This window comes from Aethalodelphis obliquidens, unplaced genomic scaffold, assembly GCF_003676395.1.
Source record: "Aethalodelphis obliquidens isolate GAN/ISIS:26980383/991018 unplaced genomic scaffold, ASM367639v1 scaffold11, whole genome shotgun sequence".
Classification (NCBI taxonomy): Eukaryota; Metazoa; Chordata; class Mammalia; order Artiodactyla; family Delphinidae; genus Aethalodelphis; species Aethalodelphis obliquidens.
The window spans coordinates 17,198,436-17,224,641 of record NW_020837955.1 but is presented as its reverse complement, the minus strand read 5'-3'; the positions used below and the strand labels follow the sequence as shown (position 1 = coordinate 17,224,641).

The window sequence follows — 26,206 nt, the reverse complement described above, 5'->3', positions numbered from 1 at the left end:
TTTTCTTCCTCCTCCTCCGGGGCTCTGCAGCTCCCCAGCCCGGGTACCGCAGCAACCTAGCAGCCCCCGCCCCCTCCTGTAAGGGCGAAATTGCTAAACTTGTAGCAATAATGACCCTGCATTCAGGCCGCCGGCTCCCGCTGAACTTCTCCGCGCCCCGGCCGGCCCGGCCTAATCAGCGCGCCCCTCCCTGCTGCCCGCCCAGCCCCCGTCCCCCCTTGCCGCCCCCTCCCCCAGCGCACAAAAAGTGGGGAACAAAATCCCCGCGCATTTCTCCGTCCCTCTGTTGAGCAGACTGCTGCACAAAGCCCCCGCTCTGGGAAGCAATGGGGAGCTCGGGAGGGACGTCAATCCCGACGCGCTGGGGTTTTTGTTCGCGCAGGGGACTTCGCCTTCCTACCACACCTTTTGTTCGGGACTCCAATAAAAAGCCATTCTTTCCGCACCTTCTCGGCCCGGAGCCGCCTTTCAGCAAGGCCCGGCCCCACAATGGCGCGGCGCGCTGAGGCCTCCCCATTCACCCTCCTTGGCACGCTCACAATCGGCCGTGTGGCAGCACAGGCCTCGCACAGGCATTCTGCGCAAGTGACAAGGAGCCGCATAAAGCCGCGGCCGCCGGGGGAGAAGGGAGGGCGACCGAGGGGGAGAACTCGGCCGCGGCGGGGCACAGCGCCCCCGGGCGCGCTGGAAGCCTGGGCGGCGGCCGCAGTTGCAGCCGCCTTCGCGAGGCCTACGCCTGGGCCTGGGGGCGAGGTTTCCATTTACCCTGGAGACCCTCGAGGCGGGGCAGAGTCTAAGCCTTGATCTAACGCAGGCCAAGGTACTAGCGCAAGCATCTGGGTGAAACTTGGGGGGATTACAAAGCCCAGGCCTCAAAAGGTCCTGAGTCTCCGACCTGTCCTCCCTACAACAGTAAAGAGAAATTAATGAACAAAGCCTTGGAGACCGGACTTGCAGCCTAGGAGCTGAGGCAGGGGAGACCAGGCCTACAACCATCCAGGGGGAACTGTTTTTCCTGAGTATCTTTTCCTTCCCCTCCCGCCCTGTTAAAGGGTCCCTCCCCACTCTTGTGGGCTAAACAAAGTCTGTAGCCGGCCAACGGTTTGAAAATATTGCACCTTGTTTATTGACTCCTGTAGTGTATGGCAGCGGGTGTGTACATGGCGTGTGGATATAGTTTTTTATATATATATATATATATATATATATATATAAAAATATGTGCTGAACACAGAATACGAAACAGAAAGGAAAGCCGGTAACACCTCCGGTGGGCCACCAGTTCCCGGATTTGTTCAGCCCCCCCCCAGCTTTTGATCTCGCTCCACTGGTTTTTTTCGCAGAGTTCTACACCCCCCTGACAATCTGGAGATCCAGGCCGAGGTATCTGGTGCGGAAGGCAGGCGGTTGGGAAAAGGAAAATGGACTGTGCTGTGGTACGCCGGACCCGCAAAGGGGGCAGAGCGTCGGTAGGGCCTGGGGATTTCTCAAGCCACGACGCCCATTTTTCTCTCCTTCATGCTTTTTTTGTCCTTGAGTTCTCCGCCAGCTCTTCGCGGCGGCCGCGGGAAGGCTGAGGGAGAGAAGCCCGAGGGAGAGAAGCCCTTCTTGCTCTGGGAGAACCGAGCGGCAGCCCGAGTCTCAGCCTCTCGCACTCCTTTTGGGGCCAAGCTCGGGGCCATCGTCCTCCCAGCACCCAGCCGGCGTTTCTGCCTCAGAGACAGTCTTCGTGACCACTCCCGGGCATCCTCTTCGCCCCTGAGCCCCCTTCCCCAGGCCTCGCGTGAGCTGCGCTCCGGGGCTCTGGGGAGCGAGACGTGTGTATATATATATATATATATATTTATTTATTTATTTTTATTTAACGAGGGGACCTGGCCCTTCCTTGGATCCAGCCTTTCTCGCGCTTCAGTCCCGCGGCGCCAGGCTGCGGTGGGGCGGCTGCCGCATGACCCGCCCGGTCCCTACCAGGCCCGGATGCCCTGCAAGGTGCCCTGCGTGCACGCGGCCCCGGCCGCCGCACCCTGGTGTAACGGCTGCGCGCCGCCGCCGCCGCCGCCGAAGCCGCCCAGGTTGCTCACGTTCACAAAGGGGCCGCCTCCGGCCGCACTGCAGGCGGGCTGCATGGCCGAGGCCGCCGCGGAGGCCCCGCCGCCGCCTCCACCGCTTGCCGGGTACGCACAGCCGTAGCTGCCGCTGTAGGCCGCAGCGGCGGCGGCTGCAGCAGCCGCGGCTGCGGCGGCGGCTGCCGAGTTCCCATAGCCATAGGCGGGGAAGCTGTTGTAGGAGTAGGCGCCCGCGCCCACGCTGTAGGGCGCGCCGTAAGCTGGCGCGCTGGGCGTGACGCACGGCTTGCCGTCCCGCACTAGCACCGGCACTGCCACGCGGCGCGGCGGCGGCGGGGGCGCGTGCGCGCCCAGCTCCAGAGACTTGTCCTGCCGCTGTCTCTTACACTTGTACCTGCGATTCTGGAACCAGATCTTCACCTGCGTGGACGTGAGCTTCAGGCTGCTGGCGAGGTGCTCGCGCTCGGGGGCCGACAGGTACCGCTGCTGCTTGAACCTGCGTTCCAGCTCGAAGACCTGGGCTTGCGAGAAGAGGACCCGCGGCTTCCGGCGGCTGCGTGGCTTCGGCCTCTCGCTCTCCTCCGCTGCCTTGCAGTCTCCGGCCGCCTCCAGAGGCTTCTTCAGGGGGCAGCTTTCTGCGGAAGAAGCAAAACAACAGCGTCCTTTAATTGTTCCCGATCTCACCGCGGCTCCGGTCCCGGAGCACTGTGGCCCCTTTGGGGGGCAGCGCGGAGTGTGCGGTAATAACTGCTTGGACTTTGGGGAAAGTTTGTGGCTCCTGACGCCGTGGGACCCTGCGATAGCCCAAGGCCCCTCACAACGCCCTTGGCGGGTGGAGGCACGTTCCATGGGGAGGGGTAGTTAGTGCGCGTTTATTTAGAACTTGAGCATCCGCGAGAGATTACCCTGTATTAAATGTGCGGCTCGGCGTGCTGATGATTATTTTCAGGATGGAAGTTTGCAACTCCATAATAACTATAGTATTTGCAAACTCGTTTGCCTTCCACTCCGTCATGAAAAGCTGAAGGTGTGAGACATGTTGGTATTTGGGAGCCGGTATGCGTGCGTTCTGCGAAAATCTTCCTGCTCGTAAATGTCTGAGTGTAACGCTCATGTATTGCCCAGGGACAGTTTTTTACTTTTAAAAGCCTACAGGCCCACTACAGCTAAACGTCTGCCTGACGACATCTGTATTACCTTAGAGAGAAAAAGAAATTTGATTGATTTAGACAGTTTCATGTCGATTTTAGGCCCGGGGAGCTGTCAGAGCACAGGCCTTGGCTTCCACCACATCAAACCTCCTCTTAGGGAAGGAGATTCTTTGGCTCTCTCTCCTCCGAAACAAACACTTCCTTGGAGGCTTTATTCGGTTGTCCTATTTCCCTACCCAATTCACCTCGCATCCTACTTGAGCAGCCAGGATCTAAGTTCGGCGCGTTTTTCACTCAGCCCGAAGCCCCACAGCCTGGGACACAAAGCAAAACGTTAAGAATTTTCAAAAAAGTCTGGTGCCTCAGGGGTGTGAGTGCGGAATGGACTGTGTTCCCACGCACTCTCCCATCATCCCCTCCCTCTCTGCCGGGTGCCGTGGGTGCGAGGACGCTGAGTTCCAGGCGGAGAAGTGAGGAAACCACCCAGCTGAACTCTACCGAAGTTCCTGCGCCCTGTGGACACTAGGCACAAAAGCTGCTTCGACTGTCTTTTCCAAGAAGAGGGAGCGGCTGCCCTGGCCTCAGAAAACTCGTCTCACGCTAGAGAGAAAGTGGGAAGAGTTCAGGCTCGTGCCCCTCTAGCTCTTGGGAAGAGCAAAAATACTATGAGCTGTCAGCACCCAGCAGCTGAGCCCATGTTGCTTATCACCATCAGGGCAGCAGTAACTATTTTCCCTTCCCTCCGGGGCTGCATCGCCTCCCCCCTCTGGGGGGAGTAGTTGACGGAGTCACCTTGTCTTTCTCCCTCCGCCCTGGCTCCCTTGCAGGCACCTGTACTTTGCGGAGGTTGACCAGGTGTCGTTGACCAGGGCCAGGGCATGACCCCAGCCGGGGCTAACGGGGCGGGCAGCCGTGCTGGCGAGATTTGTGGGCTGTTTGCGGGCACCCCGCCATTGCTCCAGATGTTCCTTTCCCCCTCTACTCACTTTGGCTCCGGTCCCTCAGGACCTCGGGCTCCTCTTCATGTTCCTTAGGCCCGCTGCACGAGTCTCGCAGGACCGTGTGGACATAGCTCTGGGGGCAGAGCCCCGAATCCCCGTGGCCATCGGCTGTAGCTAGTGAGTTCAAATAGGACAGTTTCTCTCCCTCTTCTTCCTCGTCCTCCTCCCCTCCGTCAGAAAATTGCGTCCCCTCAGCGGCGGCCAGCATGCAGGGCGCCGAGTGGAAGTGGTGCTCCAAGTCCGCCTGCAAGTGCGCGCCGTGGAACTGCTGTTGCTGCTGCTGCTCCAGATTCAAAATGTCTTTGACTGAGAAAGGGGTGGAGGTGACCGGGCTTGGTAACATCATCAGGGCCACTTAATTGTCCAGTCCAAATACTCAATAAATCCCGGCGGGGGCGGGGAGGCAGCGCGGCGGCTCCAGCTCTCCTTCTGGACTCCGCCGCTGCTGCCGAGTCGGGCTTTTGACAGACGCGGTCCCGCTCCAGTCTAAATCGCCTCCATTGGCCGGGACGTGGGGGTCTGGGTTTTGTTAAAGCCACTGAAGGGACTGGGGCCGGGGCTGCGAAGCCTGAGTCCGGGGGTCTTACGTCACGTCTGGGGCGGGGCTCTTGCTTCGACCTCCCTCTCTATTGGTTCCAGCTCCTGTGGACCGCGCCCCTCCGCAGCCAGTGAGTGTGGGTGCCGTGGACCTACCAGAAATAGACAAGGACTAGTATAAAGTCGCAAAGTCCTAGTCACTGTGGGCGAGGCTGCACTGCCTGGGGTACGCGAACTACCGATTCCCACCCAGACTGGCCGCATCTTCCCGGGCAAAGCCAGTTCTGGGAGGTTTCCTGTCTGAGAACCAGCTACCAGGAAGGATAGCCCAGGAGTATGGTTTTTCCAGATGCTGCGGGGGCAGGAAAACTTCCTGGCATGTAAATACCCGGCACTGGATTCCCAAGGAGATGGAATGTTTTATATGTCTATGGATGGGCGACGTGTGCGTTCTCGCCTTGTTGACTTTGCTCAAGCTGTTCCCTCCACTCGGAATGTCTTCTCCGCCCTTGTCTCCACGACAAGCCTGTTCTCCGAGGCTCTGCTCAAATGCCACCTCCTCCAAGGAAGCGCTCCCTCGTCGCCTAGCCGGAAGTCATCTCTCTCGCATCTGAACTTGCAGCTCGTGCTAGTAAAGGACATTCGTGTCACTTATCACTTCCCGCCTAGTACTATAGCTATACTGTCTGCCTGGTCTCCCTGGGTAAACTATGAGCCCCTGAGGGCAGGGCACCGTTAGCATTGGCTCTTGTAGCTTTTCCAGCGGCCGCACTAAGCAGGTATGTGAGAGACAGGATGATGGAGCCATTACTGAATTTTGTGGACTGACAGCTCTTGGTTTGAATCCTGGCCTAGTCAGTGTATGGCCTTGGGCGTTTCTAAGCCTCAGTTTCTTTGTCTACAAAAAGACAGTAATACCTTCTTCAGGGTTGTTGCCAGGGATAAATAAGGCAAAACATGCCAGGATTTTCATGCGGAGCACATGTTAGTGCTCAATACACGTCATCGACTGCTATTCTGCATCAGCGGTCAAGCAGTATTTGTTGACTGCATTGGTGATGACATGGCTGGAGTGCCTCACACATTGGGTGGTTTCATAGGGTCTTGAGAGCAGAGTCTGTCTTCACAAGGCAGGTGACCCAGCCATGGAGGCCATCTTTTCCGCCTATTGAAATCAGGCGCCTTGGTCTAGGCCTTGACCCTCGGAGGCATCTTTCTAATTTCTCCAACCCACACGCCTTCTGGCGCCCTCCTAAGGCCCTGGTTGTTTTATGGGCGAATCTATGGGGTCCCCTGTGATTCTGGAAACCGCTCTGGTGGAGATCATCTTCCCGCACAATAGGCATTCGCTCGCCACCACATCTAGCCCAGTGAGGACCAGCAGGCGCTGCTGTGAGACCTGCAGAAAAACTTGTGCGCAGTGCTGGCCTTGAAATAATAGGGTCCGATTCGGCCCAACCGTGGTGCCCCTTATCTGGTCCTAGACACCCCAAGCATTTTTTGGTGGTCAAGATAGTGGCGCTGGGGGAGCACTAGCCTCAGCTAGAAGGGGTAGGTGGAAGGTTCAGGGACTGTGGACACCTCCCGGCGGCAGCAGACACGGGATGGGAGTGGGGGAGAGAGCGGAGAGCTGTCGTGGGAGGAACCCCGCAACAGCGGGAGCGGTGGGTGCCCAAAGCTGAGAAGAGAATGAACAGCCAGTCGGGAGGGGGGAGAGGCGGGGCTGTTCCGGAGGGAGCGGAAATGGTGCGGGGAGTCAGCCCTCGGGGCCGCCTGGGGAGCTGGGATTCAGCGTGGGCCACGTGCGCCCGGGAGTACTTAGGTGGCGGCGGCCGGCAGGCTGTTGGGGAGACCCTCTGTGAGACGGCCTTTGCGCCGGGAGGACCATCCCTCAGCCACAAGGGCGCCCGGTGCCTTTCCGCTTTGAATTCTGAGACTATTGAGGCCCCAGGCAGAGCCGGCATCTTCAGACCAGGCCAGGCAGCTGCAGAGAGAAGAATGCGCCTGCTTTTGCTGCGGATAGCGAGCGCTTGAGCGCAAAGATCCAGAGAGAGATGGGGGTGAGTGCGGGGCACTGCCGGGTAGGAGTCCTTCAGTGTGTGCGTCGCGGTAGCAGGCGAGCATAAAAGAAGGAAGCTGCTTCCAATCCCACTCTTCCATCCCCATCCCGAGGGCTAGAATGTCGTTGGGAATATTTCTACTCCCTGCTGGTCTCCTAATTTTTAAAAATTATTTTTTTGCCTCTGTGGGCGATTTTCTTGAGTGATTTCAAGATTCAGGAAAAAAAGAGAGAGAGAGAGAGAGAAAGACAAAAGCTACGGAAAATCTCTCTCCCCAGTTTCCAGCCGAAACCTGCATTTCTCCTTGCTACATTCTCTTGCTTCTCCACGGCGCTTCGTTCCTAGGCCTTCCCTAAGCTCATCCTCAAGAATCCCTATCTTAGAACCCGTGGCCCGGGGTGCCGGGAACGCGGAGACACGCCCACACACCCGCTGCAGCCGCCCAGAGTCCACCGAGTCTCCTTCTCCCTTAGCACGCAGAAGGCTGTCTCCTCCCCAGCCGCAGGCCCACGCAGTTCGCTCTCCTCCAAACCTGCTGCCACGACTACCCCGCCAGATATCCTTGGCCCAGGCCTGAATAGTTCTCTCCAGAGGTCCCTAAACAGATTGCTCCTCGGCAGGCCGCCCCGGGACGCAGTTCAGGCCCGAGGGGCTGGAGGCTCGTGAAGAGCAGAGTGTGGGGAACACAGGCGAAGGGGCCTAGCAGGCGGTTGGTATGCCCTGTCCTCCTTTTCTCTTCCCAACCCCAGCTCTGCGCAGGGCTGATCTAGCTGGCGGGAGACTTAGATCTTGGCCTTAAGCCCTGAGCAGGGGCTCAGGTCGTCTCCTGATTGTTCAGGCTCCCTTTGGTCGTTCTGGTTCCCCAGCAGCGGAGCTTCCCTGCAGGGATACCCGCCGGGCCAATCACATCTCGGCAGCCTGCCTTTCCTGCGCCCGCAGCCCCGACGATCGCGAGCGTGTGCGCCGCCAGCTGCGCGCCTCTGTCCGGAACGAAAACGCCGCCAGAGCGATAGTTACGTTACAGCAGCGGTCGGTTCTCGGGAGTCGCTTATCAGAATGTAGAATCTGGTTCCAGCGCCTATCCAGTTACAATCTCGTTCTGGGACATTTGCATTCTCTTGTGGGAAAAGAGGATCTTTGAAATCCCGTAGCTAATAATTGGTTTTTGTTCCAGACAGTTTAGCTAATTACTGACAAATAGAGTAAATATTGTTGCATCCATGGAAGCGTTTGATCTTATTTTAATCGAGTGTATCTGCCTACGTTCCGTTTTGTCACGTTATACATTTATACAAGTCTTCCTCCTCCCGTATGTGATTACAGATCATAGTAAAATGACGGCAAATTCTCTGAGGGGAGGTGCTATATAGATGCGTAAAAAGGCGATAAATAAAATTATACCTTTTGGGAGAAAACCCACATGCTAATCACTACAACAAACATATTATCCAAGAAAAATGTGATGGTTCTTTGAAAGTTGTAAAGTGTTCCAAGAAGTTATTATTCTCTACCCAAAAATTGCTTAATATACTTATATAGTCAGATAATTGATCATTTTAGTTATATATGCCACAGCTTATTCTGATATCCTTCACCTGTTTGAATAGCCATTTAATTATGTAGCCATGGCTATAAAAAAAAACCAAACCCCAAAAACCTGAAGGTTATCGTGGCCTTCTAATCTACATGTAGTACCACAGTCAGGAGTGATTTTCTATTAAGGCATGAAAAACCATCATGTGATGAACGCAGCTAGCTAAAACTATGTGATAACTTTTCAGGCGATTTTTTTTTTCGTTGAAATTTTCTTTCCTTCTTTTTCTTTCTTTCTTTCTTTCTTTCTTTTTTTTACTGCTCTCCTAGAAATTTCATTGTCAATGCCATCTTACAAAAAAAAAAGAGTTGAAAGAAAAAAATTTCCTCTTTTGCAGGAGCACTAAATAGATTTTTGTTATTTTGTTGTAGTTGCTGGCAGTGGTGTGTATGTGTTTTGGTTTGGTTTTTCGTTGAGAGATATTAGAAAGCTATCCAAATTTTTGAGCAATCTAGAGGCTAGTGTTTTGTGAGAAGGGTGAATACATTTTCTACTTTTCAAGAAATGTCAGCTAGGTACGTCAGTCCCAGAAAGCATTAAACTGATCTAATTCCTCAAGAGGATTTTTTCCCTTATTTCAGTAATTTGGTAAGAGAGATTTTAAAATGGCAATTTTGAGCATTTTAGCTTGTTTTGCATGTGTTTGTATAAATGCCATATTTTCTCAGATTGTGTTTGGAATTGAGTATTCTAAATAACCCACCACTTCCCTTCCCTGGGAGAAAATTGGTCCAAATTCAGCAATCCCTGTAGTTCTTTGTAAATTACAGGCCCTTGCCGAGGAAGTGAGTTTCGATTTCTCAGGGAGAGGACCTTTCACATCTATCTATGTGTATCTGCCCCACTCCAAAAATTTTAAGTTAACGGTGTAAATACAGCTTTCGTCACCGAAAACAGTTGTTTTGCCAATAAAACACATAAGTCGGAAAAGCTAACTTTGTCGAGTGAAAGTCAATATTTTTTCAAACAAAAACACGTAAATAAAAGATGTCTATACACAGACATTTATTTTTACTATTTGCGTGTGTTATTTGGGAGTGCAGTGAGCAGTTTTAACTTGGTGGTTAAATTGGAATTCTGGATGCATTCCTTAACTCTTTTTTTTTTTTAAAGTGTGAGTTTAACTTCCTGTATCGAAATGTCAGTGTCTTTAGACCTTTTAAAATATAATCTGACTTCAGAAGGGCAGCTGCAGTTTTTGGCGAATTAATTTACTTAAACCAGCGCGCCTGCCTGCTCTGAGCACGAAGGGTTTCAGGGAGGGATGTGGTTATTATGTCCAAGAAGCAGAGATTTTTCGTGACTCTTCCTAGCGCGATCTTCTCAACTCTGTCTCCTCTCAACCGCAAACCGAGGGGACCTCGGCCTTCTCGGACGCAGAACTCTTTCCCCAAACCTCCCTGGGGGTCAAGTTGGAGCGAATAACTTCAAACCGTTTGAAAACAACAACAACAAAAAACCTTTCTCACTTGGAAAGAAACGTTTGCCGAAGTCTTGTTGCCTTAAGTAACGCCTTATCCCCGCCCTTGCTGTGTCCAGCCTGGAGTTCCCGGTCTTCGGTCGGCACCGGGAGAGCGATTCCCAAGGTGCAGCGGGACCTTCGCTCCGTCAGTGGGCAACCGTATCTGCGGGCCTAGCTGCCCACTTGCCCTTGGTTCCCTGAAGCTCCGGGGGCACCTAACAATTACCACTGCCCTGGGATAGTCCCATCTTGCCTGACCCTGCGGGGATATTGGGAGTGGGAAAGCGTGGGCTCGGAACAGCCGGGGACCCGACCTGGAAAGGACCGAGGACCCAGGCGGCTGCGGCGCACAAGGGCGCACAGCCACAGGGACAGAAAGCGTGACACGCCAGGTCCCGTCCCGCAGCTCGAGGCCTCCGGACTTGGCAGCCTTGCCCTGCAGAGACGCAGGTGAGTCAGGTCGGAGGTCAAGAATTCGGCGACCTCGAGGCTGCGGGGACTGGAGGTTGCCAGGCCTCGCTCTGCCCATCAGCCAAGGGCGCCGCGTCTCCAAGCCCGTGCACTTTGTCCGCGCTGGTTGGGGCCGGGAGTCCAGAGCTTCTCCTCGGCACGTCTCTCTCCTACTGCAGACCAAGAGCCCGGGGGGCCCTAGCGAAGAGCCCCGGGGCGACGCCTGCTGGGCCTCTGTCCTTGAACCTGCCAGTAGGTTCTCGAACTCTGCTCGACCTCTCTGCACTCCCGCCAACCCGAGACAAGGACCGCCTTACTTCTCGCGGCTCGCGGCACGCAGGGGCCTGGCAGAGCCACCGAGACCGGGACCCCAGAACTTCAGTGGCCTTCCTCCTCCCCTTCGCAGCCAGTCTGTTTCCCTTTTCGGCCCCTTTCTCTTCCACTGGGCTCATCTCTTACTCCCCCGCTCCTTCCCTTCCTCACTTCCCTCTTTTCCTGACCACCCTTCCCCCACCGCCTTTCTCCCTTACCCCCTCCTCCTCTCCCCAGCCTCCTTTGCTACTCGGTCTCCACTCCTCCCCCACCTGTTTCACTCTCCCTTATTTCTTCACTGCCTCCTCCCTTCCCCCATCTTATTTCATTCCCTTTTCCCCTCCTTTCAACTCTTGTATTTTTCTGCTTTTTGTCCCTGGACCCTGCAGGTGTTTGGTATGGAGGGAATCACACACTCACACACACACACACACACACACACACACACACACACACACACACCGTGCACCAGAGGTCCCCACTCCTGAGCCCCAGACCCCTCTCCTCCATTCCACCCCTGTGCTTACTCTGTCTCAGCAGCTGCTCATAAAAATGCCCAAGCACCCTTGGGTGTGTGATAGGGACACTCCTCTGTACCCTCCAGCCTGTAGGACCTTTCCCATCTCCCAGCCCCCCAATACCCAGCAGCCTCAGCTATGAGCTCTGACAGGGTCTGTAGGGCTCCGGGTGGCGAGCTTGGCCACTCTCCCCGTGGAAATCCCCACTGCAGGCAGATCCTGCAGAGCCTCCATTTCCTTCTATTGTGGCAGTCCGGAGAGGATCACAGCAGAGCTGAAGGTGACCATAAAGCCTGGACCCCAGGCATCCCTTGAGCACACAAATGGGGGCTCCTAGACCAGGGCTGACCCCCTCCGCCACTCCACACAGGCAAGAGCAGACTGAACTGACCTTCCCTTCTCTTTCTTTCCTGCCAGTCCTACTATAGATTAAGGGGCCATTTAGCCCTGAGATCACCCCAGCTGGGAAATGTTTCAGGGACTGCCTTAAAATGCAGGGGGCAAATCTGGGAGAGGACAGTGGGGTCCCTGACTCTCACACCAGCCAGCAGGGGCAAGGACTGAGCACTTGGTACAAGTTCCTGGCCTACCTCACTGCTATGGAGCCAGTGGGGCCACTGAGTCACTGCCTTCTGGAGAGGAGACAGGGTGTGGGGGTCTTCTCTCCTATGAGTCAGGCTCCCCAGCTGTAAGGTGGGCAGCCAGCCAATCTCTACCCTTTTACCTCCCGTCTGCAACCACATTTCTGAGGCTGCATTACTCTAATAAATATGCATTTCCAACAGATGGACGCAGACCTGCCATATATGTTTCTATGGACTTACCTTTTACCTTGAATGACAAGGCAGGTGACTTCCTGTGTGAATACAGCAGTGTGTGCACAGGCGGATAGGCAGGCAGAAGAAGGCACTCAGGACTCCCTATAACTGTAACTTCCACGTTAGAGCTCTGCTCTTTCAGAGAGTGTGGTCAAAACAGTAGGACTGGGCTAACACTCATTCTGAATCCCCCTCCATCCTTTTTTCCTCACAATGTGAATTACTGGTAGTGTCATGAGATTTGGAGAGAAATGTTTATATGATCCAAGATGAAAACTAGCTTCCATGACAATCAGATGCACTATTTCTATACAGGCAATTTATGGTATCATTACAATTAATCTTGTACAAGGTAGTCCCATAAAGACCTAAGTTGCAGTCAGAGAAGAGGGAATAGATTTTATCACCAGAGTTGTAATGACTGTGTGTGTTCTTGAAAGTAATAAAACCACATTGAACTTATTCTGCAATTAATACTTTAAAAAATCCACACACACACACACACACACACATTAGTATAGTAGAGAGGGTGGTCTGTGTTTGTGTGTGTGTATAATTGTGCCCACACACAAAGTGAGTGAGCACGGATGTGGGCACATATGAACATTTTACACCTCCCACAGCCAGTAAGCCTGTTAAGTGTGTATGTGAATGGACGTACTCAAACCGCACAAGCATGCATTGTAAGTGTTGGCACCTATGACACCCTCCTCCACAGGGAGAGCCCACAGAGTGAGGAGACTGCGTTTGGGGTGGGGTCTGGGGAAGACGTGACTTTCTTTAAATCATAATCACACCTCATGCCCCTGTCTTGCGCCAAAGCATTGACCCTGGAGTCCAGCAGAGGGGTTTGGAGCCCAGTCCTACCTCTCTTGTAGTCTTGTGACCTTGAGGCAGTCCTTCAACCTTGCTAAGCAGCAGTTTTCTTACCTATAAAAGGAGATAATAATGGTGTGGACTTTACAGGCCTGCAGTAAGGATTAAAGAAATGATGGAAAGAAAGCGTTTACAGAGCCCTCTTGTGTAGTAAATGTTTTTGTGCTGGTGGCAGAGGGTGGGCGTGCGGGGTGGTCGTTAAGCACGCGGAGGGAGGCTCTGAATCTCTCCTCCCCTGAGCTGAGATCAGGGAGCCAGATTCTCAGGTACTCCTTTTCTCACTTAGGGAAAAAAAACATTAATTATCAATCAAATTTTGAGGTTTTTTTTTTTGGTCCCCAAACAAAACAAGAGGACTAGTTCTGTTAATCATTGAAGTTTTAGGATATACTCTCAGAACCACCAGCAGCCTCCCCCTCTCCCACTCCCATCCTCTGGAGCTGAAGCAAACAAATCCCGCACCCAGTCAGTGTGAGATTCCCACTCCCACAAATGCATCATTTTTAGCTGCAGTAAACAAATCTCCAAAGTCTCATGTCATTGTTATCGTGTTTAGATAAAGATCTGGCCAATTAGTGTCCTTGCTGGAATGTAAATAAATCTGCTGCCTCGGACCTACCCCAGCGGTGGGCGTCCTTCTCTCAATCAAGCAACACCAGCATTCTTCCTCTCCTTTTCCTTTTGGTGTGGGCAAGAAAGTCTGGCCTTCAAATTCACATGGTTTCTAATCTCTTCAACTCGGTTCCAGATCTGCTGTGTGACTTCAGGCAAGTCACTTACCCTCTCTGAACCTATTTCCTTTTCCATAAAGAGGAGTTAATGAAGACTGCTTCTCAGAGTTGGGAGTGAACAGCAGTAATAATAGAAATAATACCGTTGATAATAATTACAACAATAATACTCCCACCAGCAATGGTCATATCAATAACATTAGCTACTGTTCATGGATGTTTTTCCTACAAGCACATGGTATGGCTCAATAATTAAGAGACTCCCCACTCTCCAACTCCCACATAAACTGTCAGACCATGGGCAAACCACCTGGGTAGGGATGGAAGACTCTGGGTATGGAGATCAGAGAACAGCACCAGGCATTTTGTGAAGCTCTTTAAGTGTCTACCCATTGTTATTGTTTCTGCTTCTTGCAACAGAGCCCTTGTCTATGGCCTTATTAATGCAACCATGTTACAGAGGAGGAAACTGGGGCTGAGAGGTGAGGTTACTTGCCCAAGTTTCTTAAGTTCCTTGCCTTCCACGTTCAGCTCCCTCTCTCTGCCCCTCTCCCTTTCCTGGGCAGCCCCAGGGTTACTAGGTTGAGCACCATGCGTGGACTGCCTGACCAGGCACTATTCTCTCTGCTTTTGCGAATTCCTGCTCAGTGCTGGGTGCTTGACTGTCCTCCTCCTTCTCCCCTCCCCAAATGTTCCTGCAGGGCCTAAGTGGTAGTCCACAGCCCCCAAGAAGAATGTTCCCTGGGTGGTGGGATTGACTGGAAACTGTCTTGAAGATAAACATGGCTGGGGATGGGGTGGAACCTCCTGGAGCCTCCTCCCTTCCTCTCCTTACCCGCACCCCCTCTGAGCTGCTTCCTTTCTTGCTAGAGAAAAAAGAAAAAAAAAAGAAAAAGAAAAGAAGAAAAAAAAGAAAAATAAGAAGAGGGGCTGCCAGCCCACCTCTTTGCCTTCTGAGGCGCTTGCCATGGAGTTAATACTAATCGTGATAATAAGCTTCCCACCGGGTAAACGAAGTGTTCCACATGCATGATTGTTACAACATCCCTGTGAAACATATTTTTTGTTTCTCCCCCTTCAATTTAGAGCCATGGAAATCGAGGTCTGCAGAAATGAAATGACTTGTCCAAGGTCACAAAGCAGGTAAGGGGTGGATGCAAGACTTCCAGGCCCGCAGATGCTGCCACTCCACCGCCTGGGTCCGCAGCAGAGAATATCCTGCCCCAGCCCAACTCCAGGAACCAGGACTTCAGGACCACCTGCCCCCAGGGAGACCTTCCCCGAGTGAGCTTGTCTAATCCCTGAGCTGACCCCTTAGCCCGTAGGTCTCTCTGTGGGAGCGGTACCTGCAACCCTAAAGTCAGAGCAGGCCTGCTGAGTCCGGGAGCGCCCGTGAGCCCACACTCCCACTCCCTGGGAACAAGCTACAGGACTTTTCGAGGTGGCTCCCCCCTCTCCTCTCTGTCCGGACCTCTCAGGCCACCCTGCCCACGCCCTTCACAGAAAAAGGAACTTCCCACTGGAAAGCAAACCACCGCAGCCCGGCGGGGCCGGGGACACACTGGAGCCAGTCCCAGGCCCTGGAAACGCAGCCTGTTGGAACGTGAGCAAGTGCCTGTACCTCGGGCGTGCGCGCTGTGCTTCCTGGAGCAGAGTGGTGGGTTCAAATCCTGTCTCCACTCTGTCTCCGGGCCAATTCCTTACTTCTGAGCCCTGCTTTTCTGAGTTGTAAAACTGGGAATACTCAAAGTACCCACCTCAGTAGGTCGCTCTGAGGGTTAAAGGAGATTACCTCCGTGAACCACTTAGTGCGCCGCCCGGCACAATAAACGCTCAATAAATGTTAGTTTATTGTGATTAACTCTGGGACCAGTGGAGGCTGCCTTTTCCGTTTCTGGGTGTGAGCTCTGCGTCCCCGTGCGCATCGAGGCTGCGGACGCGGCCGGAATGCGCCCGGGGGCCGTGGCTGGACACTTGGGCGCGCGAATTTTTGGAGAAGAGCCGGGGTAACCCCGTGGCGCTGTGTTTGGGGCTGGGCTCGGGCGCTTACATGAACTCGCGCGGCGTTCTCGGCGAGTGCGTCTGTCTGTCCCGAACCTCGTGCGTGTCGAGGCCTGTGCGTGTCACGAGCCGGTTCCACTGACGCGCCTGCGGGGACCTCACCTGCTTTCGGTTTACCTGACAGATGCGTGGTGTCCAGGCTGTGTACACAAACCCCAGCGAGAGCCTGGAGTCCCGGCTGCTCGGCCTCCTGCTCATCGAACGATTTGCGCTATTAATGGTTATTTTATTTATATCGTTAGAATTGTCCCCCGGGTCTGTTTACACCAACGTCTGGCCGTCCGGGCCGCAGTGTTTGGACAGAGGATTACACTAATGCAAGGAGAGCTGGGAGGGGGGGAAGGAGGCGCGGTTGGGAACTGGGCTCCGGGCGCCGCGTGGGGTGGGCCTCCTGGGAAGAGGGAGCAGGCCTCTCCTGGGCTCGACCTCTGACCCTAGGAGGGAAGGAAACGTGTCTGTTCGCGATAGGAAGCCTAGGCCTCCGGTGGGGTGGAGGCTGGAGGTGCCCGCTGGGTGGAGCGGGGGAGAAGGGGGCGCCTACTTCTCTTCTCTCAAGACCGACTCCAAATTCGAGGTTGTCCCGCTTGGGTGCGCACACACGTCAACAAGTAAACGAGACCTGGAGCTACCAGGATGGCGGCCGCTTTGATTCACTCTATCGGTGGCAGCCAGTTTAGTGCTTCGGCCTGCAAATCCGGATTATGGCTGAGCCCCGGGCGCCTGGCGGCCGGCGGGGTTAGAGCCGCCTTCAAAGGGTGGCCGCCCAGCGAGGGCGCAGCTCCCCACAGGACCCGCATGCCACCTGAGCACTCTGGAGCTAAACGCAGCCTGGGCGCCCACCCCCCGCGCAGCGGGAAGGCCCTCCATCTGGCAGCGGGCAGGTGTCTGGGTTCTTGGCAGCTTTCAGCTCGAAAAGGCTAGGCTTGGAATTCCTGGCTTTCAAGCGTCTTTGCTTCAGGGCTAGGGTTGATGCGTAAAAATATCTATTTAGTTAGCATTTAGAATGTGCGAGACACCAAGCCAAGCAGTTTTACACTCCACAACAATCCTAGGAACTGTTATCCCATTTTACAGAAGAGGAAACAGGGGGCTTCAGTAATTTGGGCAAAGTCTCATAGCTAGTGACAGAGCCACGACTCTAACCATGCAGTCGGGCTACAGAACTAGCGCGCTGGTTCTCACCGTTCTGGGGTTCATGCACTCGTTTGGAACCGTGATGTAAGCTATGGACTCTCTCCCCTAGAAGAATGCGACAATTTGTCAATAATTCCAGGGGTTTCACGGAACCCCCTAGGCCCTTCCGTGGACCTCTGATTAATACATTTGGCTTTACAGGTTATACAAGTTGCATTTGATTTAATTTGTTAATTTCGAACATGTGTTAGTAAGGTAACTTTTTCTATCGTTTTATAAAAAGATTCCGGAAGCTCAGAGAGAGAGGTAAAGTCACTCGTTCGGGATCACACAGCTGGTAAATGTGGAACTGGGCTCTCAGATCTTTGGTCTCTAGAATCTTCGTACACCCCACTTCTCGTCTCCCCAGACCCTGAAGTGCTCCTTTTCTATCCCTCTTGGAGCTCTCTTTCCTCCTGCGGGAAGACTTGGGGCTAGAGCTTTGGAGGATCTGTTTTTTTCCTCGGGGCCCCTGCGAGGTGCTCGGCTGGCGGGGGCGCAGCGCCAGGACCCTGTTGCCCTGTGCTTTGGGGGCCCCGCTGCCAGGACGTGCGCTCCGGTAAACGGTTTATCTAAAGACAACTTCTGTTTCTCGTTCGCTGTCGGGAGTTGCCCTGCAACCAGCAATGAAAAATGCGCCTTTTCCCGAGACTCTGGCGCTGGTGATTTATGTGGGAACCGAACTCACTCGCGAGGCCTGGGCTGCTCAGCCGGGCTTAGGGGGTGGAGGGCAGAGGCCGTCCTGGAAGAGAACCTGGTGCCCCGGCCCTTCCAGCGCCCGCTTTTATGGCGCCCCCCTCCACCCCTACCTCCAGGACATTTTACAGCCGCTCCCCCAGGAAGCTGAGCGCTTTATCGCGGTAAAGTAAACACCATTATCCCAGGTCCATTAACAAGGAGATTTTGGCGTTGTAAATAGACCGCAAGAGGGAGAAGCGCAGCCCCCGCGAACTCCCTTGTAAAATGGTGAAGGTTCTCCAAGATTTATGGCCGCTGATCGGCCCCCCAACCTTCTATGAAATCCCAGTCTTGAAAGCCAGAAGGTGGGGCATTCCTCCCCGGTCTAGAAATCCCGCCCTGGGTGTTAGGACTTTGAGAGTAGGGAGTCCCCAGGAGGCGTCTAGCCTAGTCATTACTTTTCTTTAAGTTACAAGCCCAGGAATGCCGATTCCTTTCCCGCTGTGGATACATACATACACTCTGCAGCTCTCCAGGAGCTCTTAGCAGAGAGCAACCAATGGAGATGGTGCCAGGGGCCAGGATACTTATGTTCCAGGCTCCTTCCTCATTTGTAAACTGCATAGTGCTTTCAGCAGCTACTTAGGAGTCTATAAAGCACAGGAGGCTTGTAATTGGTGGACCCTGCCCACACACCCTGTGTCCTGAGGTAGTCAGGACCAGCTCGTATGGCCCTTGCTTTTGTTTCTCTTTCCAAAAGGAAATGCCCACCTTATTTCCTCTTGGGCCAGACTATATATGAAATCAAGTAACGACGCTGGAACTGGCACACAGTCAAGTAGACAGTCCTAGCTCCCCACCTCTCTGAGTTTCTATTTCTGATGACTATATAGTGACCTGTTCCAGGAAGATCCTGCTCATCTAGAGTGTGGTTTTCTTATCCCCTCAAGTCAATATTTATATTGACAAAATAGCAGATTCTGAACTAGGAAATGTGTCTCAGTTTGATGGAGAAAACAAAGGCACAAGTTCTCCAGGCCAAGGGAAGCTTCAGGAGAACCCCACCCCTCCTAACCTTTGACAAGGTCACTTTCAGAAGGCAGTCCCTGCAGGGAGGCTGCTCCTTCTTCAGCCCTGAGAATTCAGTAATTCTTGTGAGAGCTTCCACCTGGTTGAAGGGTTGGCTTTTGGGGGAGGGGCAGTAGAGAAAAAACGGGGCAAAATGATGCCAGAAATTGGTTTGGCTCTTTGACATAATTGGCTCTATCTAGAGTGGGGACTTTTAACTTTATTTTTCTTGGCCAAGGACCCCTTTGATAATTTTGACAATCCGGTGAAGCCTATAGACCCCTCTCTCAGAATAATATTTTTAAATGCATAAAATTAAATACATACAATAATATTGAAATAGTTATCAAAATCTTTTTAAAAATAGCCATATAGTAATATAGGTGCTTCTTTATTAATTGACTAAATAACAAAATCTAGTGGCAGGTCTAACAACAACTATAATTTCAAAGCTGTGATGAATGTAAATGAAATTTCAAGGTATCTGCAGCAGCAGTAATGTGCTATGACAATATCAGTGATTTCTACTGGAGACAAATCACAGGCACTACTAATACTACTGGGTTTGTTGCCTACATTCAGAAGTGAAGGAAATGCTAAATTAGTTATAACTAATAAAAATAAAGATGTATTTTCCCCTTTAAGGTCATGGACCCCCTGAATTCTATCCTCAGGTCTCTTGGGAACCCATAAACTGCCAGGTTATGAACCATTGATCTAGGGTCAAAATCTAGACCACTTCATCTCAAAGAGTGGTCTTTGGATCACCTGCATCAGAATCTTCTAGGGGTGTTTGTTAGAAAATTCTAGGGCCCCTTCTAAGATCTACTCTGTGGGTGGACCCAGAAAACTGCATTTTAAACTGACTTCTCAGAGGACTGTTTTCACACAAAGTGTGAGAATCGCTGCATCTGGACTTTACCGATTAGCATCAGCACTGTGGCTGGTTGCTTGGATGATGACAGGAAGATCCTTGGAGAGCTGAAGGGTGGGGTGGGAAAGCAGGGATACTAGGCAGAAGCTCTTCCATGGAGACTGCTTGGAGGTGGTACACATGGACTTGGTGGGCACAGCAAGCTGGGGCATGGAGAACACCAGGGAAGAAAGCTGGAGTGGGATATTTTGGTAAAGGATACCAATGTGCTGGCAGAGGCTCTGGAAGAACTTCAGAAATTAACTGGTTCAGTAGCAAGCCACGTCCCTGTGGCCCTATGTATCTCCATCAGCTCTTGCACTGGTTTCCTTTCTTTAAGGTGCTCTGAATTCTGAGCTCCTTTACAGAGTCTTCCCATGTTGACATCATTGGAGCTTTCATTCATTCACTCATTCACACTCATTCATTCATTCAATGAATGCCAAGAATGAGGTCTTGTCCTAGATGCTATGAAATATACAGAAATGAGTAAAGAGGTGATCACTACTCTTAAGGTGTTTTCTCGGATACCCTCTCTTATCACTAGCAATCTTAAGCAAACTTAATAAGCATCAAACCTCTTTTGAACCAGCCATGATTTGATGTTTGTGCATTCACCAAGGCCACAGAAGTCTTACTGGAACAGAGGAAGAGCTTGTAGCATATTGATTAGCTGGGGACTTGTCTTTTCTACTGATGAGCACAATTAATAATGTTAAAATGTTGAACAAAGTGGGGCTTGTTCCAAATGTAAGAAATGTGTGAGATACACCCAACATGACATTTGAGAATAGTTATGAAATTGCTGGCCCCAGATCAAGCAACTGATTATAATTGACAGCACAGAGTAAACACAGCTCTAACTAACACATTTTCACCTGGCATGAACTTCAGCTCTAGCAGTACTGTTTGCCTCACTTTGTATTCTCACACATGTCTTCATCAGCATCTTAGATCCTGTTCTCATAGAGAGCAGGTGGGTCCGCGTGCAGAATTCAGAGGCTAATAAAAACAAGGAAGAGTGGAAAGGGACTAGGGGCTAGATTAAGAAGATTTGGGTTCCAGTTCTGTTTCTGTCACTTAAGAACTTTGTGACTTGGGCAAATAAGAGTCTGAATTTTCTCTTTGGTAAAATGATTATAGCATGCCTACTTCATAAACTTAGTGGGAGGAGTAAATAAGATAATGGGTGATAAAAGTGCTTTGTAAACTACAAGTCACTCTGCAATGTGATTAGTAATTATGTGCTTTTGGAGTCAGGTGGACCTGGATTCCAAGCTTGGCAGGAATCACTTACTTGCCATTTATATGTTATTTAATTTTCTGGGTTCAGTTTTCTTATCCATAAAATGAGGCTAATAGTCTTTCTCTGAATCATTGTTCTATGATTTAAATGAGACCCTTGTATGTAAAAGAGTGTCTACCACATAGTAAGGATGCCAACAAGCTATTATTCCTAGATTGTCAATGTTGGGATGGCAGTGACTGTGTCCTATTTATCTTTATGTCCTTAGAACAGGGCAGAGAGTGCTGCACATGGCAGACTCTTAATTTTGGTTGAATGAATGATTAAGTAAGCTTCATATATGTGTCACCAGGCACAGCATAAGCTATACTTAACAAAGTCCTCATTGGCCAAGCAGAGCTACTACTGGGTCAATTTCAACCCTAGTTTTATCCCCTGCATTCACCCCTCTCCCTTGAGGAAGACAGAGCCGTGATGAGAATCATAGAGTCAGTAGCAGCAAATGGATCCAGCACTTGGCTTGGGAAAGATACACGTTTTTAAATTAATCAACAAATCAACAAATATTTGCTGAGCTGCTACTATGTACTAAGCACTGTTCTAAGTGTTGGGGATTCATCAATAAACAAGACAGACAAGATTTCTGTCATCAGTCCCTTTAACCAGTGCAAATAATGACATCTGGAATTTGTTTCTTTTCTTGTTTTCTTTTTGAGATGAGTGGATTTAAGAATCTGGAGATCGGGGCTTCCCTGGTGGCACAGTGGTTAAGAATCCACCTGCCAGTGTAGGGGACACGGGTTCGGTCCCTGGTCCAGGCAGATCCCACATGCTGTGGAGCAACTAAGCCTGGGTCCCACAACTACTGAGCCTGTGCTCTAGAGCCTGCGTGCTACAACTACTGAAGCCCGTGTGCCTAGAGCCTGTGCTCCGCAACAAGAGAAGCCACTGCAATGAGAAGCCTGTGCACTGCAACGAAGAGTAGCCCCAGCTCGCCACAACTAGAGAAAGCCCACGCGCAGCAACTAAGACCCAACACAGCCAAAATAAGTAAATAAATTAATTAATTTAAAAAAATAGAATCTGGGGATTGAAGTCCAGGGAACTTGTTGCAGGGACTGAGCCTGGGAAGGTGGTCTCTGTTTGAGGAATTCAAGGACATACAAAAGACAGGAGAATCAAGCATAACATAGTCACACACTCTAGTCAATAAAGACACAATTACAGGGGAGAAAGAAGAGTGAGAGGGCAGGGGAAGAATAGAATTAGTTTTCTGCTGCTGCTATAACAAATTACCACAGACTGAGCAATTTAAAACAACACAAATTTATTATCTTACTGTTCTACAGGTTAGAAATCTGGCACGGGTCTCACTGGGTCAAGATCAAAGTGTTAGCCATTTTGGAAGCTCTAGGGGAGAATCCATTTCCTTGCCTTTTCCAGCTTCTAGAGGCAGCCCACATTCCTTGGCTAACAGTTCCTTTCCTCCATCTTCAAAGCCAGCAGTAACAGACTAGGTCCTTCTCAGCTGCCATCTCCCTGCTTCTCTCTCTGACCACACTTGGGAAAGGTTCTCTGCTATTAAGGATTCTTGTGATTAGGTTGGGTTCACCTGGATTATCCAGGAAAATCTCCCCATATCAAGGCCTATACCCTTAATCGCAGCGCAAATTTTCCATGTAAGGTAACATATTCTCAGGTTCCAGGAATTAGGATATGGGCATCTTTAGAGACCATTATTCTGCCTACCAGAAAGAGAGATAGGAGAGGGGAGAGAGAAGAGAAAGAAGGGGAGGAGGAAGGAGTGGAGGGGGGAGAGAGGAAGGGGAAGGGCTGGGAGGCAGGGAGAAATACTCGTCTGGTGTCTTTCCTGGAAAAATGGACTTCCAGTAGCTGAACAATTAAGAATTAGGAATGCAGCTAAAGTTCAACATTTTCTCAGAAGTTATATTCTACTTTTTGCTGCACATTCAGCAGCTGAGGACACAACAGACACTCGAAGCACAAGCAAATGCTATTAACTTCTGCCCCCTCTGCTCATGCAGGAGTCCCCTGCTACTTGCAGGCTATCTTTGAGTGTGCAGGAAATCAACTCCCTGTTAACTATGCTTTACCTTTGTCATATTTCCAGGTTTTCATCTGATGCGAGATGAGTCCCAGGCAAAGCTGCAAGACAGCTGACATTTGTCTTTGATGCCACTCTTGTCTTTACCACTAAGCAGACTCCTCTGCTTAAAAGCACATACACAACTGCCTGAAGATTTTTTTTTTCTTTTTTAAGGTACACATATGGGAAAAGCCTGGAAGAGAGTCTCCAAAACGATAGTATTTATTAGATGGTAAAATTATGGATTTCTTTTTTATTTCCCTCTTAAACATTATATATTATTTTGTATTTATCAATAAAAATGTGCATTCACAATTTGATGGAGAACTAGTTCTGCAATATAGAACTGAGAGGTGGAGATCAAGATTTTGATTTTATCTTTTTATTTCTGGGGAGGCAGCCTTGCTCAGAAGTGAGGCACGTGAGACTCAGATAGATTTGGGTTGGAGTCCTAATTCCTCCACGTACAACCTGGTTGCCCCTGGGCAAGAGACAGTTTCTTCAGGTGTAAAATGAGGAAACTAAATAGCTTTTATCTCATGGTGTTTTTGGAGAATTACATCACAGGTGCACACAAGCTACTTTGGCTGGTATCTGGCACATAACAGGTCCTCAGTAAACACAAGTTGTTATTTTTAGAGCCCAAACATTCCTTAATCCAACCTTCAAAGCAAATATCAAATACTCTATTATCAGGGACAGCAGGGGTGGTCATCTTCCTGATTTCTGAATGTGGCAATTACGGACAAACAGAATGTGTTTCCATTTGCAGACCTCCAATTTGGGAGAAAGCCCATAAGTGACTTAATTATGTAGACAAACAGTATTGGTAATGCAGGATACTAAAGCAAAGAATAAGAAAAGCAGTCTTTCAAATTTGTTTACTTATTACTTATGGAGCACTTAGTATTTTCCAGGCCCTCTAGAGACAGGTCTCTGTCCCTAAGAATTTGTAATGTACTGGGGAGAAAATAAATGAATCCAAATAGCCATAGAAAGAGGCAGAATAGATAACAAGTACCCTGGAATGTTAAAGAAAGGTTTCCCTGGAGAATGGTCAGGGAAGGATTCATGGAGGAGGTGGGATTTGAGCTAGGTCTTGAAGGAGGGGGGCGGGTTTGACAGGGTGATGTGTGGGAGGTGGAAGGGCTCTGGGTCACCCTGAAAGCATTTTCCGATTCAAGTTTCCACCAGCACGAAGATTCAGTCCTTGTTATTACCAAGAGTTATGCTCTTTGAAACATAAAAATTTCACTGCATTATTACAATGGTTCTTAAAATGATAGATATACAAAGAATGTAATAATATATGATGCTTATTTGTTAAACAGTCTATCAAAATGTATGCACAGTATCATGTCAATTATGGAAAATGCACAGAAGAAAGATGACAGGAAACTTAAAAATGTTAACACGTTGCACATAGGTATTACGATTATGGATTTCTTCCTTCTATACAGCAGTGTGTGTGTGTGTGTGTGTGTGTGTGTGTACTAAATATCCAGAAGGTAATGTATAGACACATATGTTCAGTTTTAATAGCAACAACAGTAACATAAACACTTATGAACTCACCACCCAGGTAGAGAAATAAAACATGGCTGGTACTTAGAAGTCCCCTGTGTGCCCCTCCCCATTTGTATGCCTTCTTTTTCCCCCCAGATAGTATTGTTAATTATTTCCTTAGAGTTTTTCAACCTATGTTTATATCCCTAAACACCATATTGCTTAATTTTGGGGGGAAAAAAATGAGTGTCAAATCTAGCTGTGTGAGAAAAGGACCATATATATATATTTTTTTTTTTGGCTGCGTTGGGTCTTCATTGCTGCACATGGGCTTTCTCTAGTTGTGGCGAGTGGGGGCTACTCTTCATTGTGGCGTGCGGGCTTCTCATTGCAGTGGCTTCTCATTGTGGAGCACGGGCTCTAGGTGTGCGGGCTTTAGTAGTTGTGGCTCATGGGCTCTAGAGCACAGGCTCAGTAGTTGTGGCGCACGGGTTTAGTTGCTCTGAGGCATGTGGGATCTTCCCAGACCAGGGCTTGAACTCATGTCCCCTGCATTGGCAGGCAGATTCTTATCCACTGTGCCACCAGGGAAGTCCCAGAAAAGGACAATATTGCCACTATTAGATCAAGGCTGCCAGAAGGAGGGAAGGTGAGCAGAGCCTCTGGGTGTTAGTCCTACTGAAGCTTTTCTGAGAGTTTACCTGAACATCTGGGAGACATCGATGGGCAAGCCATAAGTAAATCCTGAAGTCTGGGGCTCTGGAACCAGGGAATTTAACAGGGCTGTCATGTGGGACAGAGACAGGACGGGCAGTAGATATATGATCAGAGGGAGTGGGCTGCTCTGTATGTTTTACTTCTAAACCCCTATAGATTCCCTCTAAAGCTTACGAGTAGGTCAAAGAAGACATCTCTAGGGTGAAATGAATGTCTTCTGCTGGCCCATTTAGCTGGCATGGAAGGGAGATCTAGAATATCCACACATGGTCAGAGCAAGAAAGTATGGATAGGAATCTGGACCAGGCTTACCTGGGCACTCTATCCTCAGGTTAAAAAATGATGCGATGGTGGAGGAAATCCTGAGGATGACAGTGCTCAGAATGTCTAGTCCTTGAATCTGACTACTCCTGTCTGAACCGCCTCTCCTCATCAATGGGGGTAAACTGTTCTCTTCTGCTCTCACTCACTTAGTGGTTCCCTTCACCCCCTCCTATGCTGGCCCACTGGTTTCCTGTAGCCCACGTTCTCTTCGAGGTTATTGCTTTATTTTCTAGGAGCACTACTTCCAAGAGCTTGTTGCAAAAGGAAAGGTGCATGGGAGGTCAACAATTTGAGATCCTGAATATCTTAAAATGACCTTTATTCTACCCTTATATTTGATCGATTATCTGGATCTATAATTCTTGTTTGGATAATTTTTTATTTTCAGAATTTGGAAAAATTGTTCCATTGTCTTCCAGCTTCCCATGTTAATGTTGAGAAGTCCTAATGCTCTGTAGATCACCTATGTTTTCTCTATGGAATCTTGCAGAAATTTTTCTTTTCCCCCAATGTTGTGAAATTCCACAACAATGTGCCTTGCTGTGGGTCTATCTTCATCCATTGTGCTAAGCACTTGGCAGATCCTTTCAGTCTATCAATTCATGTCCATCAGTTTGGGAAATTTTCTTGGATTATTTAATTGATTTTTATTCTCTCCATTTTCTTCTTTTTCTCAGCTTTCTGGGAGATTCCTCGGTGGTATCCTCCTACTCAATAGCTTTATTGTTGCTTTCATGATTTTACTTCTCAAGAGCTCCTTTTAATTTTGTCCTCTGAATGTTGCTTTGTTGAAACACACATCCTGTTCTTGTTTCATGATTGCAATATCTTCGCTTA

General features: G+C 50.3%; 1 protein-coding gene across 2 annotated transcripts; it reads right to left on the bottom strand.

Annotated features, from left to right (window-relative positions):
- Positions 1-1,102: 1,102 nt before the first annotated feature.
- Positions 1,103-14,653, bottom strand: NKX2-3 (NK2 homeobox 3). Of its 2 annotated transcripts, none has more exons than XM_027112274.1 (2): positions 4,204-4,832; positions 1,103-2,701 (listed from the first exon to the last, which is right to left on the bottom strand). In XM_027112274.1, exons 1-2 carry the CDS (start codon positions 4,562-4,564, stop codon positions 1,965-1,967), a joined length of 1,098 nt encoding a protein of 365 aa, XP_026968075.1. In that variant the 5' UTR covers positions 4,565-4,832; the 3' UTR covers positions 1,103-1,964. The 2 variants fall into 2 exon arrangements, 1 of the variants encoding a protein (XP_026968075.1); XR_003433869.1 differs by lacking the exon at positions 4,204-4,832 and adding an exon at positions 12,837-14,653 and having other exon boundaries at positions 2,624-2,701.
- Positions 14,654-26,206: the final 11,553 nt, after the last annotated feature.

Bases quoted from the DNA above. Each gene is read 5' to 3' on its own strand.
- NKX2-3 (XM_027112274.1), bottom strand. From the start codon at position 4,564: ATGATGTTACCAAGCCCGGTCACCTCCACCCCTTTCTCAGTCAAAGAC. The intron at 2,702-4,203 runs GTGAGTAGAGGG...CTTCTTCCGCAG, and splicing joins CCTGAGGGACCGGAGCCAAA to AAAGCTGCCCCCTGAAGAAG.